Consider the following 20284-nt stretch of genomic DNA (forward strand, 5'->3'; position numbering starts at 1 on the left):
AAACAAGTAGAAATAAGGCCACGCCTCCTAATTGCAGAATGGGTGCCTTACACCAACTATTGTTAAATTAATTAAAAATCCCAACAACACTGCTGTACCTGATACACTCATTCACTACAGGTCATACTACCAACATTTTCAACACACACTCCAGGGTCCTATCCAGGTTCCCTTCCATCAATACTTAAAGAGTACAGCCCAACAGATAAGCTGCAGTCAGTAATTGTATGTCCACACAGTGCAACTATATAAACAGTGTGGCTCTTAAAATAGCCAATAAAAGTATGTACGAGGTACGTAATGAAGTGGTTGGTGTTTACGTATAGTAAATAGTTTCAAGGTTCTGTCTGACAAATCAATTCAACAGCAGCTCAGCCTCTTTCAGTTCATTCAATTGAAACAGTCACTACTTTTTAAAGACAGATGTAAGTAAATAAGATCTACTGTGATTGTCTACCTAAGCTATTCATAACTAAGCTGTGCCAGTCGTGGCCTCCTCTGCTTTTAGCTCTGTGACTGATGAACAGGGACTGTAATTCTTTCAGCATAGCTTCTTTAAATGTACTTCACTGACTGGAAAGTGATTCAATCCAATTTGAGATTTTTATCATGCCATCTTTTATGTTTCCTACACATCAGATGCTTCCTTTACTTGCTGATTAAAGAGAAGATGCATTTTGTAAACTGCACATTTGTAATAGGATCTTTTTGTAAAAGACTCCAGACCCTGCTTATAATTTGAAAAACAAGTTTATTTAGAAATGCGCCTTCATTTTTTACATGTTATTCCTTTGAATTAGTTGCATTTTTACACCTATTAATTGAGTCTGATTACAGAAAGTTATGCTCTCCTGGACTTTAAGCCATGACATTATCAGATATTGAATTAATGATCTATATCTTATTTACTTATATACCTAGCTACCTACATATCCATCTATCCATCCATGTATCCATCCATCCTTTCATCCATCCATCCATGTATCCATCCATCCTTTCATCCATCCATCCATTTATCCATCCATCCTTTCATCCATCCATCCATGTATCCATCCATCCTTTCATCCATCCATCCATGTATCCATCCATCCTTTCATCCATCCATCCATTTATCCATCCATCCTTTCATCTATCCATCCATGTATCCAGCCATCCTTTCATCCATCCATCCATTTATCCATCCATCCTTTCATCCATCCATCCATGTATCCATCCATCCTTTCATCCATCCATCCATGTATCCATCCATCCTTTCATCCATCCATCCATGTATCCATCCATCCTTTCATCTATCCATCCATTTATCCATCCATCCTTTCATCCATCCATCCATGTATCCATCCATCCTTTCATCCATCCATCCATGTATCCATCCATCCTTTCATCCATCCATCCATTTATCCATCCATCCTTTCATCCATCCATCCATTTATCCATCTATCCATTAATCCATCCATCCATTTATCCATTTATCCATCCATTCATTTATCCATTCATCCATTTATCCATTTATCCATCCATCCATTTATCCATTCATCCATTTATCCATCCATCCATTTATCCATTTATCCATCCATCCATTTATCCATTTATCCATTTATCCATCCATCCATTTATCCATTTATCCATCCATCCATTTATCCATCCATCCATTTATCCATCCATTCATCCATTCATTTATCCATTTATCCATTTATCCATCCATCCATTTATCCATTTATCCATCCATCCATTTATCCATCCATCCATTTATCCATCCATTCATCCATTCATTTATCCATTTATCCATTTATCCATCCATTCATTTATCCATTTATCCATTTATCCATCCATCCATTTATCCATTTATCCATCCATTCATTTATCCATTTATCCATTTATCCATCCATCCATTTATCCATCCATCCATCTATCCATTTATCCATCCATCCATTTATCCATTTATCCATTTATCCATTTATCCATCCATCCATTTATCCATTTATCCATCCATCCATTTATCCATCCATCCATTTATCCATCCATTCATTTATCCATTTATCCATCCATTCATTTATCCATTTATCCATCCATCCATTTATCCATTTATCCATCCATTCATTTATCCATTTATCCATTTATCCATCCATCCATTTATCCATTTATCCATCCATTCATTTATCCATCTATCCATTTATCCATCTATCCATTTATCCATCTATCCATTTATCCATCCATTCATTTATCCATTCATCCAGCCATCCATTTATCCATCCATTCATTTATCCATTTATCCATTTATCCATTGATCCATCCATTCATTTATCCATTTATCCATTTATCCATCCATGCATTTATCCATTTATCCATCCATCCATTTATCCATTTATCCATCCATTCATTTATCCATTCATCCAGCCATCCATTTATCCATCCATTCATTTATCCATTTATCCATCCATTCATTTATCCATTCATCCAGCCATCCATTTATCCATCCATTCATTTATCCATTTATCCATCCATTCATTTATCCATTTATCCATTTATCCATCCATGCATTTATCCATTTATCCATTTATCCATCCATCCATTTATCCATTTATCCATCCATTCATTTATCCATTCATCCAGCCATCCATTTATCCATCCATTCATTTATCCATTTATCCATCCATTCATTTATCCATTCATCCAGCCATCCATTTATCCATCCATTCATTTATCCATTTATCCATTTATCCATCCATTCATTTATCCATCCATTCATTTATCCATTTATCCATTTATCCATCCATTCATTTATCCATTTATCCATTTATCCATCCATCCATTTATCCATTTATCCATTTATCCATCCATCCATTTATCCATCCATTCAATTTATCCATCCATTCATTTATCCATTTATCCATTTATCCATCTATCCATTTATCCATCCATTCATTTATCCATTCATCCAGCCATCCATTTATCCATCCATTCATTTATCCATTTATCCATTCATCCAGCCATCCATTTATCCATCCATTCATTTATCCATTTATCCATTCATCCATTTATCCAGCCATCCATTTATCCATCCATTCATTTATCCATTCATCCAGCCATCCATTTACCCATCCATTCATTTATCCATTTATCCATTTATCCATCCATCCATTTATCCATTTATCCATCCATCCATTTATCCATTTATCCATCCATCCATTTATCCATTTATCCATCCATCCATTTATCCATTTATCCATCCATTCATTTATCCATTTATCCAGCCATCCATTCATCCATTTATCCAGCCATCCATTTATCCATCCATTCATTTATCCATCCATCCATCCATTTATCCATCCATTCATTTATCCATTTATCCATCCATTTATCCATCCATTTATCCATCCATTTATCCATTTATCCATCCATCCATCCATTTATCCATTTATCCATCCATTTATCCATTTATCCATCCATCCATCCATTTATCCATTTATCCAGCCATCCATTTATCCATCCATTCATTTATCCATTCATCCATTTATCCATTTATCCATCCATCCATTTATCCATTTATCCATCCATTCATTTATCCATCCATCCATTTATCCATTTATCCATCCATCCATTTATCCATTTATCCATCCATCCATCCATCCATTTATCCATCCATCCATTTATCCATTTATCCATCCATCCATTCATTTATCCATCCATCCATCCATCCATTTATCCATTTATCCATCCATCCATTTATCCATCCATCCATTTATCCATCCATTCATTTATCCATCCATCCATCTATCCATTTATCCACCCATTAATTTATCCATTTATCCAGCCATCCATTTATCCATCCATCCATCCGTCCATCCATATATAATCTATCAGCCTGAACACATTCTATGTAGATCTTTGTATTGATTTATATTACAGGTTACAAAGCACAGTTGGTATTCAGTATCTGTCTCTTTTTATTGACCAGCCTGGTTGAAAAGGTCAGAGACAGCAAGGGAGAAAGAGAAAGAAAGTAAGAGAGTGATATAGCGTGTAAGACAGTGTGAAAAATGGGGGTATTTAAAGAGACAGGCTAAAGTAGGGGCTTTTCTAAATAAGTACTTATCGGTATAATTGGGTTTTCTTCTTTGTCACCTGGCTTGGTAGGTGGAGGTGTTAATGAGTGCTTTTATATGCACACTGTTAATTCAATCTTGATCAGAATTTAGCACTTGTCAGATGCTCATGTAAACAGCATACTCGGATGTCTTGAATCATTACTAAAGTACATAATGGGCTACAGTAGCAGATTGCGCTTATTTCCCATTTATTAATAATTTAATTCAAGTTAGTCCGTCATGTTTTTATTTGTGAGGAGAGAGCTCTTGAGGGAGTGTCTGTACCATGCTTAGCAGGATAAATGTGAACAAGCCAGTCTGGCTCTGTGTTTTAGATGTTTTCTCAGGCTGGCAACATTTGTGTTTCAATCTGTGCTCAGATTGTTTCATGGTATTTTTAATAAAAAATATTATGATTTAATTTGCACCTATAGATTAGTTACAAATGAATTATTAATCAGTTAATTATAGTTTATTGCAGTTTGTTATTGTATATAGCTCAGTTAAATTTACAACAGACTAAACAAGCATTTGATTCAGTTTTAAGCCTAGATTCTGGTAAATAAGTGCCAAAAATGGGTTTTCCAACCCCTTCTTTTGTGAGCAGAAAATGACAGCTGAAAAGCCTAATACCCCTTTTCCCCTCCTCATAATCGGCTAAAGTGGTTTTATTAGGCTGCTATTGTGCTGAACAGTTTGATATTAGGCTCTGCTTTTGGTTTCATTTATTCAAAATTACCATTTAGACGTCAAACATGTATTTACTGAAAGAAGATAAGAAACTCAGCCCAAGCAAAAGAATTGTGGAGCCATTGAACGAACCACACTCAGTATACAGTGTGTTCCTGGGCTTATGCTACTGGTAATCAGAGGCGCTATGATGGTGAATATCTACTTTGGACTCTTTTGTTTCCCAGAGTTGATGAGGAGCCAAAGTGAGTCACGTTGCAAGCAGGATTGTGTTTCAACACACTCACACACATTCTCGCCATCAGCACTTATGCCACATGACAACCAGAGCAATTACCACTTCAATCCTACCATCCTAGTCTCTATATTTTTATCATCCTCACTTCTTTAATGTATTTTATCTCATCTTTGTCACTCACGTTATTTAAGTCTGACATTGTTTTTTTTTCTTTCTCCTCAGTCCTTACACACACAAGACCAGGAGTTTCCACTCCAGCTGAAAAAGCAGCAGGACCTCTACAAAACCTCACAAAGCTCTGGAATAATATCCTCTTCTTCCTCCTCACCTTTGCCTCTGTCTTCTTCCTCCTCCACACTTCTCCCTTCCAAAATCACGTCGGGTCGCACCAAGCCACCCACTGCACAGGGCGTCCCTGCATCACCTAACCTCCTCCTCTCGCAGACTCTCCTGGGCCTGAGCCACGCCAACGGTGTGATCCAGAGCTCCACCCAGGATGCACCGCTCGCACTCACCACCAAAACTCGCTCCGACCTGCCCGTCAACCTGAGCACAGGTGGCAGAAAGGACACGGCTGCGACGACCCCCCCGACCGCCTCGACGGCCACCCCGGGGTCCGCCTCTGCCCTCCCGGCGAGGCCACGTCCCTCTCGCAAAAACAAGACGCCCAGAGCCCTGGAGGCCTGGAAGGACGTTTCTCAGAAGCACCTGGTCCAGTCTCTCGTTGAGCTGTACAATCAGGGCGGGGCAGAGCAGAAGACCCCAGGCAAGAAGGACTCCGACGAGTCGGCCGAGGATGATGACGACGATGAGGAGGATGATATGGATGATGAAGATGAGGATGAGGAGGATGAAGACGACAGTCTGTCAGGTATGGAAGACAAAATACAGAGACTTTGTTCTGTTAATATGTGAAAAAAACACAAAGTGGCCATTTTTACAGTTCTAAACTTTTTTTTACATAAATGCAAATTTTAAATTATTTGAATGTTTTATGTGTTTAGATAGTACACAGAATTTATTTTATTAAACTTCTCAGTACCAATAATGTTACATAAGACTTATTTGGTTACATAATTTAACATATAGTTATATACACAGTCAAAGTTCAAAGCTGTAATTAAAAAACTACAAAAAAAGGGGGCTGGCATAAATTAGAGGCTTATAGAACATACACAACACTGTCAACAGTACAGCAAGCTTTAATTCAGAATTTAAAATGGGGATTTTAGAACAGTGTGGTGATATAAAGTTTATTTTGTAGCATTTAGTGGGTGTTAAAATTTTCGGGTAGGGTCAAGGTAGCCATATTTATATTAACTGAGTCACTCAGTCAAGTTTTTCAGTCAAATTACAGTGGCACACATGGTCTCTTTTAAGTGTATGTAAACATTTGGCCTCAGCTGTATGTGATCTTACCATGAATCTGTACTTAAGTGAGATGGAGAAAACCTATATACGTTTATTTAGGACACTTTCAACTAGTTGTTTACCTCCAAATTGCAGTCATAGCAAAGTAGCACAAAAAAAAAGCACCCAACATGCCTCGCTTGTTTATCCACCCACATTCTGTCAGATCTTCTTTGCTGGATATTCATCGTCCTCGTTCAGTGATCCGACTTTTCAGCTGTCTGTTATTGTCTCCTCTGTTCGACTATTGTCAAATCCTAGTGCGGACTAATAGAAGGTGGAACTAATCTCAGGGAAGAGGTGGGATCTGTCAGAATACAGTATCAGACTGTCAGTGAGCAGAATGCTTTTTGTATGCCAGCCTGTAAATGTAAAAACAACTAGAGCTGCCATTTCATAATCCGAAACGCTTTATTTTTCCTTTACCTCTCTAGAATCAGACAGTAACTCGGACAGCGAGCTGAACGGCTCTGCAAGCGGTAATAGGAAAAACAGGGACACGACAGAGACGGAGACAGATGGAGAGAGGACGCCTTTGAAGCTCAGCAGGGACCTGCCCCTGCTCGCTTCCTCCACCAATTACGGCCTGCCTGACTGCTCGCCGCTAAACCTTCAAGTCATTAAACCCTCCAGCATGGCCATGCCCACCATCTTCAGCAGCTCTGGTGCCTTGACCTATCACAGCTCACCATCCTCGTCTTATTCAGTCGGCACGTCCCCAGGTAACTGCGCTAAAGGACATGCGTGTCAGGGCAGATCTCCAACTTTATGTGACTAAGTGGAGTCTTATTTCTTGACTTTGAGTCTTAGTGGTGCCATCACTCTGGCTGGTTGCTTAGCAGAAGCTGAACATGGTATTGGCTCATTGCTGAGGCGCCAGCCGATTAGCCAAGCAGCCTGGTCTACAGTACAAGCAGATACTCTCTTTAAGAATCTGCCACTGGCTGGTGTAAAGAGTGCACAGGAAAACTGAGCATCTTTAGATTGGCTGCAAGAAAAGGAAACAAGTATTTTTTGATTGACTGTGGATGGTGACATCTCTGTGCCCATTAAAATAACACTGACTACAAAATTTCTCTTAGTTCTCAGACTTAATCCAAGAACCACCAAAAACAGATCAGCCATTAATTAGAAGATGCTAGAAGGACACTGAGCACCTAAAGACACTGTTGATGTAAACCATTCAGTGCTTCTGTCATCTTGGGTGACCATAACCTGGTTTTCAATTGATGTTCCAATTCATCCCAAAGGTTTAATGTGATTGAGGTCGGGACTCTGTACATGCCACTGTAGTTCCTACAGACTGCTCTCATGAGAGCTTAACGTCCCCAAAGGCTTAGAGGCTGCTTCAGAAACAATGTGAACCAGACGATATGATCGTGTTGTCCTCGTGTCCTTGGGCACCCCTCTTACCTTCCAAAGGCATAAAAAAGGTGAAATGGCTACTTAATATTGCCCCTGTGTTTGACCAGTAATTAATGCTTCATCCAGAGTGTCTTTCTGCCTTGCACTCAGTGGTTCTGGACCCACTGTGACCCTGACCAGGGTACAAGAGTGAAAACGAATGCTTAATTACTTGCTTTCTACAGGATTAATTTTAGAATTTGACTTGGAAAATAGACATTCTACTGAAGGTGATCTTTTTACTGAAACATACACTTTGTTTTCCCATTATCAGATTACTGGGAGTGCATGTAAACCAGTTTATTGAATAACTTTTCAAAACCTGATTTTCCCCTCACTTACCGCTGACTTAAATATTTCCAGTATTGTATTACTTCCTTTTGGTTGTTTTTTGTTGATGTTTGTTTTGCTCTATCATTCATCCGTACATAAGTGCAAATTCTTATGTGGTTTCACAGGCTATGATTTCTAAAATAGCAGAAAATAATGAGCAAATAGGGCATCTAAAAAATAAACACATTTCCCTAAATCCTGATATTTCCCATTCGCACGAGAGCCGGCTGATAGTGTAAACGCACAAGCTAATGAGCACTGTGTGTATAGTTTGTGCTAACCTCAGAGCCGTGTTTGGTTGAACCTGTTGGCGCGGGCTCGCACTCATTACGGCTGTTTGGCTGACTTCGGCTGACTTCGGCTTTCTTGCCAGCGAGATTCGTTAAACAAAATACTTTCAAATCCAACCAACATGTCAAGCCAGTGGGTTTGAGCTTGGCCGATTTTCAACGGTCCTTGCTGAAACGGCAAAGGCACTTGTTGCTGCTCACTCCCACACTGTGTGTATGTAAATGTGTGTAGTGGAGTGTGTGTGTGTGTTACAGTCAGAGGAGAGGATTTGAGAATGGAAAAGCTAATAGTGTGAACACCATATTGACTGCAAGTCTGATCTTCTAGACAGTTAGCACCAAGCTGTTCACTTTGCTGCTTTTTGTGACGGGGTGAATGCTCCAGTGTAATTTGCTCTCACTCTCTCTCTCTCTCTCTCTCTCTTTCTCTGTCTGTCTTTTTCTCTATCTCTTTCTCTCTCTGTTTTTTTAGGCTCTGGGAAGAGGAAGCGAATGATGAGTGAGGATGATCTAAAGACTCCTTTGGAAATGGGGTATGTGAACTAGTGAATAAAAGATCCCTTGGGTCACATTCACACTGCAGGTAGAGGTGGCCCAGATCTGACATTTTATCTCTTATGTAACTGATTGACTGTGTAAATCACATGGAACTTGACATTTTTCATTCTGAACCGGGCCACCTTACAGTTAACTCCAGTATCCTTGGAGAATCATTAAAGATAAATACTCTGTATAGTTCATTCTCTCAATCTCTACTTATATATATAATTATTAAAACAAACTTGTGAGTAAATATAATGCATTATTAAAAAGAATATATTCATATATTTTAAATTAGGGGCACTTGGGTGCTCGGCTGGCGCAGCAGACTAACACATTAGCACGCTTGCGAGGTTGAATCTCAGCAGAGCCAATAATCTGGCCAGGCAGGCAAACAAACACAATTTACCATGTTTATGAGAGGGGAGGTCAGACGGGGTCTCTGCCCAGTGTCGCTGCGATATGCAAGCTCCAGGCACCAGTGCAAGTGAAGGGGAGTCACATGGAGCTAAGCGTAGCCCTCCACATGCGACACGGCTCTGTGTGGGAACCCAACACTGGCAGGTGATCGGCACATGGAGGGGACTTAAGGTGATCTGGCTTGCCATGATCAGATCAGGGGATGTGCACGCTGCAGTTGATTCACAATCAAAAATTGCAGAATAGGTTTGGTTAAGAGATAACGGGGGAGGCGGGGGGACCAGAACAAAAAAAATAGGGGTGCTCAAGTGGGTCAAGTTCCACTAGCCCACTACATACTGCTGGGATCCTGGGTTCTAACCACCTGTTATTGGCCGGACTGGGGTCTACATTCAGAGATGATTGGATGTGGGTTGGGGGGGGGACGGGGGTTGATTGACATGCTGTCTGGGTTGTGTTGCTGCATTGTGCCCAATTTTTTCGGGGAAACCTTTTGCGTATTATCTCGTTTTCCTGTATTGATAAATGGCTACAGGCATTTGGCCTCTGTGTCACCTCACATTTTTACCCCAGTGAAACAGGAGCTTACTGATGACCACTTGAGAGCTACCAGTTACAATATTAATAAAAACATGCTTCAGTTTATTTTGTCTAAAAAATGTATTTAATAAAACTGTTGGAATTAAACAAGTTATTTTATTTTAGGCACATTTACCAAGTGTGCCAATAATTGTGGATCAGACTAATTTGATTTGCAGTGTGAATAACACATACACATGCAACTTTTAGTCTTTTTCTTCCAAATCTATTTTACATCTAATGATACATCCTCTGTCCCTCTAGCTGGCGCAGAGAAACCAGGATCAAAACAGTCGGAGGTCGTCTCCAAGGAGACGTGGCGTATTATGCTCCCTGTGGCAAGAGGCTGCGTCAGTACCCCGACGTGGTGAAGGTAACCCCTGACTTCCTCCTCCTCGCACACGCTTCAACCCTAAACCCAGGAAACCCAAAGCCCTGACCCGTAGCTGACCCCTCCCCCATAATGTAGCTTTTGCTGCCACTCCAGTCCCCCCCCCCCCCCCTGTAGTTAGCTTTGCTGTGCAGTGCCCAGCTTTCAGTGTGCTACACTACCCGATGGCTCTCTGTCTCACCAAACATCATTATTATTCTCTCTTCTGTAGTATCTATCCAGATACGGAATAACTGACATCACACGCGATAATTTTAGCTTCAGTGCAAAAGTAAGGGTTGGTGACTTCTATGAAGCCAGAGAAGGAGCCCAGGTGAATGCCTTTCATCTCTCTTTTTTTCGTTGTTTTTTTCCCCGCTTTCTCACTCTTTTCTATCTTTTATTTTGAATCACAAAGGCAAGGCTTTTAATCGAACCCTGATTTGTTAAACTGTCCCCTTATTAATATAGGAAGTCACATTAATCAGCTTTCATTACTTCTACAGGGTGTTCTTTTCTTTTTCAGTTTTGTGTGATGGGGTTGAGAAGGGAGAGGTGTAAATGTGTATTAGGGATGGGCATGTTTTTATTATTTAAATAGGGTGTATTTACTATATCCTGTATTTGATTAAATAATGCACATTAAAAAAAAAAAAGATTTCCAACAGATCATATACAATCATATAAAATAAACCACGTGCTTCAAATAGTCGACAAAGGCCCTTTTCTGTTCTCAAAGGCATGCTGGTCCTTAAATCAGGTCCATAAAGACATGGTTTGCAACTACAGTGGCATGTACTGAGCCCTCTGGGCTGTATTGGAACATCAATTGGAAACCAGGGTCTAATGACGCAGCTGTCTTAAGCGCTAACCGCTGAGATTTCGAGCTTGCGAGTTGTCAACCTTGGCTGTGTTTAAGTAGGGAGGGGCGACAGGGTTTCGTTGCCATTGTGCAAATATGACCTCTGCTGTCTGCTCAAGCTGACACTGCAAGTGTTGCATGATCATGGAATAGCACAGCGTGGCCATACGGTTCCCTGTGAGACCCTCCGTGAGGTGAAAAGAGGTGTTAGAGGGGGTGTGTGACGGTCAGATTCACTCTGTTAGTGCGGGGCTGGTGCAAGTAGCCAAGCATTACTATGGGGAATTAGAAATGACTAGATTAAAATGGAGAGGATAACAGCATTCTTAAATTTAAAATTTGAACAATTTGATTCATATTGGGAAAAATGGGTTAATTATGTGACACCCCTCAGGCCTGATTTTATTTTCACAGAGTAATGTATAGGTTATATATAAAAATTCACTCCCTAATTGTACATAGTTCATTTAGAAGTACTTTTAGTATTATTGTCACTATTATTGTTATTATTATTGTTTTTTTCCCTCCACAAATGGGAAGAGAGGGAGAGAGAAAGGAAATATTGAAAAAATGTATAAAACTCAAAAAACAGTTTGTACTGAAAATATTGTGATGTTAAATGTCAATAAATAAAGAATACAAAAATAAAAAAAAAGAAATGACTAGATTAGATAATTGGGGGAAAGGGAATAAAGAGGCATTATACCAATCTGTCAACACCATTTTGACAGAGAAAATGATGGTATATGATGGAGGTTTGCAGTACTGCTGGTGTTAATGTCTTTTTATATATAGACATTTTATTTGCATTTTAAAAGAGCACCTAGTAGATATAACAAATCACAAAACTATCACCTGGATCCAATAGCCTATACCAGCTTATGAAGTCTGATGAAGTCGATCAGTACTCTAATATTACACACCTGATTCTAAACCATTTCTTATTTATAACTTAAATTTACAATTAAATCACTTAATAAAGTTTCTGGCATGCAAATTCCAATTCAATATTAAAAATAAACATTTTAATTAATTAATCCATAAATAACACCTTTTCTTCCAGATGTAACCGTCGCATATAGAATGATCACCTATGTGTACGGTCAAAGAACAAACAAGGACAGAGAAAGAACACCACCCGTGGCACCTTGCGTAACAATAGCAGAGATACTCAAGGAGCGCAGATCGCAGAGTTTGTCTTTCCATTCACTTGTGTCTCTGTTGGTCAGTGCTTTAGCTCTCTTGGATACTACACCACAGATATAGTGTTAGATAGTCATGTGCTCAGTTTGCCTTCAGAGCTGGATAGAGCCCACTGTTCCCTTGTGTCATCTTTCAAAGCAGCTCTTCTGTACATCAGTGTTAAGTAGTATTATATCGAAGGAATATAATATCGTGTTTTTACAGTGTAAATATTAACATTTTAAATGCATAAAATGCCCATCCCTAATGCATAGGTGGTAATTTTGCTAATTTTCATCTTTGAAGCTGATTGATTTCTCTTCCTTAACACTAATATCTGTTACACTATATGTCAAGTGCACTTAAGCTACCAGTACAGAAACCACACAACACCAGTGCTCATATTAACATGGTTAGTTCACTATGTTACACCCTGCAGCAAGATCAGAGTTAGACTCTCTCTTTTAATCCGATCGGCTCATTGAAATCCTTAGGGTCTGCAATGGTGCCAGCTGAGCGAGGACGGGGTCATCCCGCGTATCAGAGCCATGGACGGCCGGAGGGGTCGAACACAGAACACAGAACGCCAGCACGCAGTAGGTGACAGTGAGGGCTCGGGTGAGCACCGCAGGAAAGGCCGTCCACCCAATGTAGGCCATACTGAGTTCCCCAGCTCGTCAGAGGCCAAACTGCTCCGGAAACTGGAGGCTCAGGGTAAGGTTCCACTTCCACCCAACTTCTGATTTAAATAAGAAATAGAGATAAGAGAAAAAAGTGTCTGGCCGTCTTTAAGCACATGGTTAAAAGGACAACGTCACCAATGTTAACAAATGTATCACCAGCTATACTTAACAGTAATCACTAACCAGGAATTAAATGTCATGGCATCATGACCTTAAGTGTACATAAAATGCAGGTTTTATACGCAAATAATTTTATTTAATGTGACTTTTATGGAATTTTTGATACATGAGATTTATTTTCCAATACCTTTAAATTTAGCTCTGATTACTGTGATGTCAGTAATGCTTGCATCAAAAATTGTACCATAGGAAGGGCTGCATTTTTATGCTTAATTGTTCAGCATGCAGATGACCTATTTTGTGTTGCAGAAATTGCTCGGCAAGCAGCTCAGATGAAGCTGATAAGGAAGCTGGAGAAGCAGGCGCTTGCCCGGGCGGCTAAAGAAGCCCGCAAACAGCAAGGTTCTCCTCAACTTAAAATACTTTGTAGACATGGGGTTTATTTTACATGTTTAGATCCAACTATTTCATAACATTTTCCTGTATTTGGCTTTGTTTAGCCATAATGGCCGCAGAGGAAAGGAGGAAGCAGAAGGAACAAATTAAGATTCTTAAACAGCAGGTAAGTAAGACCAAAGTTATCTAACCTCTAGTCTGTTTGTTAGCCAGTATACAGTCAGCGCTAAAGTTATTGCCACACTTGGTAAACGGTAATAAAATGTGAGCCAAATCATTAGGACCACTCTCTGACCCAGCGAGACCTGGACTCCACTGGTATCTGGTACCATGACATTACCAGCTGGTCCTTCAGCTTCTGTAGGTTGTGAGGTAGATTGTCCTACAGTGCATCTTGGTGCCTTATCATCCATAGGTAAACAATGCACACATGCCCGGCTGTTCACATGATTTTGGAGATTATTAGAATTGTCGGACAGGTGGACCATCATCCATTGCTCCACTGTCCAGTTCTAATGCCTGCATGCATTGTAGCTGCTTTCAGCAGTGGACAGGAGTTAGCATGGGCACTTTTACTGAAATATATTCACCTACCCACCAGTATTAAAATGATCCACAATTTGATTAAAAAAGTCATTTTGTTCAGAATAATTTCTAGTGACTAATATCTGAGGGTTCTTCAAAAAGTTTCCACACTTTTTTTTTTACTCAAAAACAAATGACATCAATTTTATACAGTCACCTTTCGATGCATTTTTTTTTCCAGCGTCATACCATTTTAATGCCATCAGCAAAAAATGTTTTTGGTTGAGTGCGTAGCCACTGATGCACCGCTGCTTTCACATCATCACCACACAATCTTCTTCCCCTTAAAGCTTGTTTGAGCGGTCCAAAGAGGTGGAAATCGGATGGCACTAAATCCGGACTATAAGCTCTCTCAGACATGACCAATTACTACTCCTCCCGCCCTCACAGTTTCCAACCAAAATATAAAAGTGCGGAAACGTTTTAAAGATCCCTCGTATGTGACATGTTTGTTTTGTTTTTTTAATCCATTAATTAACCATGCAGATATTTTTCATGACTTTTTTAACCCATCTTCACCAGTAATGGCAGTAATTCTAAAGCTGACTATATGTGAAGTAAAAATGAAAGAATGCTGGAGTTCTCTAAAACTTTGCTAATGGAATCCTTCTCCTTCAGTCAGTGTTGCTGTCTTCATTCTTTGCTGTTTTTTGCTAATCCTGCCGTTCGCAGCTCTTTTGAAATGCACGGCGGTGCTTTTAATTAACACGCTCCCACTCTCTGTCCGAGCAGGAAAAGATAAAGCGCATTCAGCAAATCCGGATGGAGAAGGAGTTCCGTGCACAGCAGATTCTCGAGGTACGGGCCGACTCTGGGGGAAGAGGCAGGCTTAACATTCTGAAATAACACACCACCTCACGCACAGTGCCTGTTTAACATGGAACACAGACTGCAGCAGAATTGCTTTCTAGCATTTCGGGGTTATGACTCCTGCATAATTTTTTTTTCCTCTGGACTATCGCTAAATTGGTTTTGCTGGACAGTTTTTGAATATTAAATTTGCTGCCTTGCGTGCCTCAGACCACGGTTAAATTGGACATAAAAGATTTCTTTTCCTGCCAACAATAGCAGGTCTTGCATAAGTAGGAAGGGGAAAAAATGTTTACTTTTCACACCCAATTATAGAAGCTGGAAAAGTGTTTTAGCGGAGCAGAAATCAAATTGCTGCTGACATGGTTGGCAAGTCATTCTGAACAGGTTTTTCTTTCTGTCTGTAATTACACATAAAAATTTCCAACTAATTCTCCGATGCTTGCTTTTTCCACTGCCATTTGTCAGAACGAGGTGAATATTGAATAATTTTAAAGATCCCTGGGCTGATTCTGACAAGAACTGACGTACTCGTCGCAAAGGTTCTCAATCACTGACTCAGTGTTGTGGAACTATCTGATTAGAACAGCCTCTAAATGCCATGGAATGAATAGTAAGTAGCAAATCCCCCCATCGGTCCCTGCGGGTCTGTGTGTACCTAATAGCACAGAATCTTTTGTATGGGGTTAAAATGAGCTGAATTCACTAACACACAGTGATTAGAACAGTAAAAGCACTTGGTTTAAATAAGGCATGCTGCTAGGGTGGCATGTTTCATTTGGGCTTTTCGTCTTCCCTCGGTGTGACTTGAACCTGTTTTGCTTTGGCAGGCAAAGAGGAAGAAGCGGGAGGAGGCCGCCAATGCCAAAATTTTAGAGGCAGAGAAGCGCTTAAAGGTCAGTGTGTGTTTAAATCTTAAACCCAGGGAAGGACATCCACAACCATCCACCTCAGACACACCCTTTTACTGTGCTTTTTTAAATAAATAGTTAATAAAAATTAATTGGGTCCAGCTTCCTCGTAATCGCTGGATGCATTGCAGTACACAGTCCATGGCGGTCCCTCTGCTATTCCCCTCTCCACTCTTAGACATAGCCAATCATGTCTGCATGTAGATGACTGACCAGCCGATAGCACTTCTGGGGATTCAAACCCTGGATTCCAACATAGAGGGCTAGTGTAATTTATTGTTGTGCCATTTGAGCACCCTTCTTCAAAGCCCAGAAGTTTTTTAGTTTGGTTATCCTCCTATAGTTTTACACTGGGCATACACCCTAAACAGGGTGCCCTACATTGCAAGGTAATACACATTAAACAAAGAGGCTGTTTTCAGCAGCTAATTCAGGAGAACTATAAGAGAAAACCGGAGTTTCTGATGGAAACTCATAGGGACACCGGGGAAGCATGCCAATCTCCACACAGACAGTGACTAGGGATGAAAACTGAACCCTGCGTTGCTGCGTGACCCCACTTAATAAGCCAAGCACTATGCCACCTTTAATCATTTCTTTTCAAAGGATGAGATAAATTGCACAGCTGCAATTCAGCACCAGACTCCTCAATCATCATATTACTAGATACTAATATACACTGAATAGCCGAAAGTATGTGGATGACCCTTTTTATTATTAAGTTCAGGTGAGTTCAGCCACACCCATTGCTAACAGGTGCACAAAATCAATGACATCAAATGAATTTAATGCTTTAAAATTGTGCCACAACAGTCTGAGGAAGGCTCTTGCTTCTTCCAGCATAAAGACATGGGATCAGCCCCGGTTCTGGACTGCTTTGCTTGGGGGGGCAGTAAAACCTAATGAGGGGGCATGTTGATAGTCATGTTTTTGAAGCCAGAAATATATTCAAGGCTTGATTTGTGCATGAATGATGACAGCCAAGCTATTGATACTGGCTTAAAGTGATGTATGAGGTAAAGAAATAAAAATGCATGTTTTCGAACTTAAACTTAAAACCCAATGATTAAAAAATACATGTTCATTATGTAAATGGAGAAAAAAGATTATCTAATTGTATTTCATTTTAATACGCCCCCTTAATTAAATTGCCATTACTAATAGAACAACTCTATTTCTTGAAAGGCTTTAATACAAATTTAAGTCAAAGCTGACAAATGTACCTACACACAGACTGAGAATATTCAAACGTGGAAATAGGAATGAGTGAGAATATTTATATTATTGGGAAATTAAAATATAAAGAAAACAAAAGAATACTAATTCTGTAAAAAAAAAGTGTTTACCAGTATACCTGCCTCTCGCTCACACTAACAGAACATATACTGCCGAACTGAACTGTTTGGGGCGCTCTGCCGATTTTTATATGACTCAAAGAGCCAATCAGGAATAAGCAAGGAAATATCTTCACACTGTAAAACAAAATGCATTTTTGTGATTGGTTCAGAGATAATTTTAAAAATAGCCGTTGCTTGCATTGTGCTTGGGGGGGCAAAGACACAATTTGGGGGGGCAATGCCCCCCTCAGCCCCCCCCTAGCGCCGGCCCTGCATGGGATGATGAGCTCTGAGTTGTAGCCTGCACAGAGCCCTGACCTCAACCTCAATGAACACTGTTGGGATGAATTTAAGATCTGATTGCTAGCCAGCTCTTCATGTTTCACCTCCAACATCTTGTGTAAAGCCTTTTCAGGATATTATACCTGCTCGGATGTGGTTTGCATGTGCTTTTTTGGCAGTTAATGGTATTTGAAATGTGCATTAGAAACAGTGTTTAAATGGGTGCATTTAGTCTTTAAAATAGTGTATAGGTGGAAATGTGTGTAAATTGTTTTATTTTCTTTCATTTCGATTTCATCAACCACTTTATCCTAGTCTGGTTTCATCTGGAATCATTAGGCTCAACACTCTAAACAGGGCACCACTCCATTGCAGGGATTAACCATCCCCCTTCAAAGACTTGGCCAGACGATAGCACCACTGAGATTCTAACCTGGATCTCAGCAGTGGTGGGCTAGCGTAATAGACCGCTGGCTGCACCACCCATATGTATTTCCCATAACCCTCTAGATAAAATAGACTGGAAGTTTTTTTTTCTGGATGATGATTGTATTTCTGCTCTCTCTTTTATTTTGTATTTTAATATTGCAAAATTATTCACTCTTATTTGCATATTTAAGCTTCACCTGTTTGTCTATGAGAGGTTCACTGAGCCTGTTTTTGTGTTTGTAGGAGAGAGAGATGAGGCGACAGCAGGCGGTTATCCTTAAGCACCAGGTTTGTAATGCCTAGGATACACATAATTAAATACTCATTATTATACTGCACATAGACGAGTATTGTTCTTGTAGAGAAATACTCACACAGTGTTAGCTAAAGCTTTCTTATTTCTCTCTGGTTAAATGTTCATGCTATTGGGAGTGGGCTATTCTCTCATTTTGGGCTTCTCTTTTTTTGTTTGATATTTTCTGATGACGCTGTGTGTGTTTTTTTTCTGTCTTATAATACTGTGCCAACTCTTTCTCTCAGGAGTTGGAGAGGCATAGACTAGATATGGTATGGGTATGTTTAATCTTCTGTACATCTAACACTCGCATCGTGATACTTTGGTTGTGATATGGTTGTCATAGCAGCACATTTTTTGTAAGTGTAGCACTGGCTGCTGTCATTACTACATTCTCCTCTGCATGGCTTTTCCAGCGGCAAAAACAACCAACAAAAACGCAGTGCATCATCCACAGGTGCTCTGTGTGTATCTGTGAGAATAAGCTGGCTTTGATGCACTGGGCCTTGTCCTCTCAGTTTGTGCAATTGTGTGTATGTGTGTGCTTGTGGTCGTCTGTAAGTCTGAAATGCTTGCCGAGCATCCACTTTTATTGATCAAAGAGTTAATGCTGTTGTAACCAAACCTTTCATTTTTCACACATCTACATGCAGTCGGAAACTAAAGTTTACATACATTTTTGAGGCACCAAAAGTATGTGGACACCTCTACTAATGATTTTAGGAGTTTAGTTTTAACCCACCCATTATTTGCATGTGTAGAAAATCAATCATATAAATAAATGACATGCCTCCGTTTGTGGCTGTATAGGGAAGACCTCTTCAAGCAAGGTCCATAAAACATTCCTTTACAGGTCTAGGGTGGATAAATTCCATTCTTCTGTACCCCATTAAACACCTTCAGTCTGTAACATTCACTCCAATCTACAAGCCAGGTCTTCTTGTCCAGCATCAGTGTCTGACCTTACAGATTTCCACAGTCACAAATCCAAAATGATTTTGAGTTGGGATGTCCAACAAGCTCATGGTTAGGTGTCCCACATACTGTCATGTCAGTCTTGAGATTTAAGTGGTTGATGCAGCTGTTCTTTTTCTGCGTCTGGATGGTCAGCTGTGCTGGAACATGGGTATCACTATACACCGTTCAGCAAGCATTATCTAGCCATGGAGTCCAGATGTTACCATCCCTGTTCCAGCAGCTTTTTTATTCTTGATATATTCTTGAAATATATCAGATCATACAGACAAACTTTACATTGATAATGACCAGTTGTAGCCAATTCTAATCACTATCAAGACATAACAAGGTTATGCCACAAGCTTAAATGACAACATTTCTTTGGTGCCAAATTAAAGATCCATCATAATGTAAGAAAACTCAAATCTTTCAGTCAGAGATAAAGAAACAGTTGCAGAAATTATTGAAATCTTAAAGACTGCTTTTGACACGCATGTACCCTAAAGTGTATGTAAATGCTCGACTTAAGTTGTACCATGAACTCAACATTCATTAAGGTTGTATTTTTATCATGATTGTGGTTAGTGATTGTGAGTGTGTGTTTGGTGGAGTCTTGATCCAGATAGTGTGCTTGTGCTATGACATCAGTACCTGTGACATCAGTATTTGAGAACATCATTGCACGTTTCTGCCTGTGGTTTATCCATGATTGGGTCCGATATTAACGTACTGCATTACAGGAGCGCTTCAGCGTTTTCAACCTGATCTCATCTTCAGCCTAAACATTACATCCATATACATCTCATTCCAAAACCACAGGCATTAATACTGAGCAGGGCACTATTCTGGGAAGGTTTTTTACTAGATTATGGATACAGTCTATTATGCTAGAACCTCACCGCTAAGACTCGATCCAGAATGCCTGCTTGGACACTCTACAGAACTGAAGACTTTACTGAGGCAGTGACACAAGGGTAGAGGGATTCTTCAGTATAGCAGATGCCTTTGTGCAAATTTATTGCTCTGTGTAGGAGTCTGCTGCTGACTGGTTAAAAGAAGAGACTAACGGCTTT

At 39.9% G+C, this 20284-nt stretch overlaps 1 protein-coding gene across 1 annotated transcript in view; it reads left to right on the plus strand.

The window, feature by feature from the left end:
- The window catches only part of LOC134307097 (bromodomain adjacent to zinc finger domain protein 2B-like), a gene marked incomplete at both ends in the record, with an annotated part of 28023 nt that extends 9491 nt beyond the window's left edge, over nt 1-18532 (plus strand). The window contains 12 exons of the mRNA XM_062990434.1: nt 5239-5887; nt 6861-7148; nt 8926-8986; nt 10257-10365; nt 10595-10696; nt 12901-13120; nt 13519-13611; nt 13710-13771; nt 14923-14988; nt 15831-15896; nt 18203-18247; nt 18500-18532. Of these exons, the coding sequence (XP_062846504.1) occupies nt 5239-5887; nt 6861-7148; nt 8926-8986; nt 10257-10365; nt 10595-10696; nt 12901-13120; nt 13519-13611; nt 13710-13771; nt 14923-14988; nt 15831-15896; nt 18203-18247; nt 18500-18532 (1794 nt within the window). The remainder of the gene's footprint in view (nt 1-5238; nt 5888-6860; nt 7149-8925; nt 8987-10256; nt 10366-10594; nt 10697-12900; nt 13121-13518; nt 13612-13709; nt 13772-14922; nt 14989-15830; nt 15897-18202; nt 18248-18499) is intronic.
- Between the last annotated feature and the right edge of the window lie 1752 nt (nt 18533-20284).

The sequence above is a fragment of the Trichomycterus rosablanca genome, unplaced genomic scaffold, assembly GCF_030014385.1.
Source record: "Trichomycterus rosablanca isolate fTriRos1 unplaced genomic scaffold, fTriRos1.hap1 scaffold_254, whole genome shotgun sequence".
Lineage (NCBI taxonomy): Eukaryota > Metazoa > Chordata > Actinopteri > Siluriformes > Trichomycteridae > Trichomycterus > Trichomycterus rosablanca.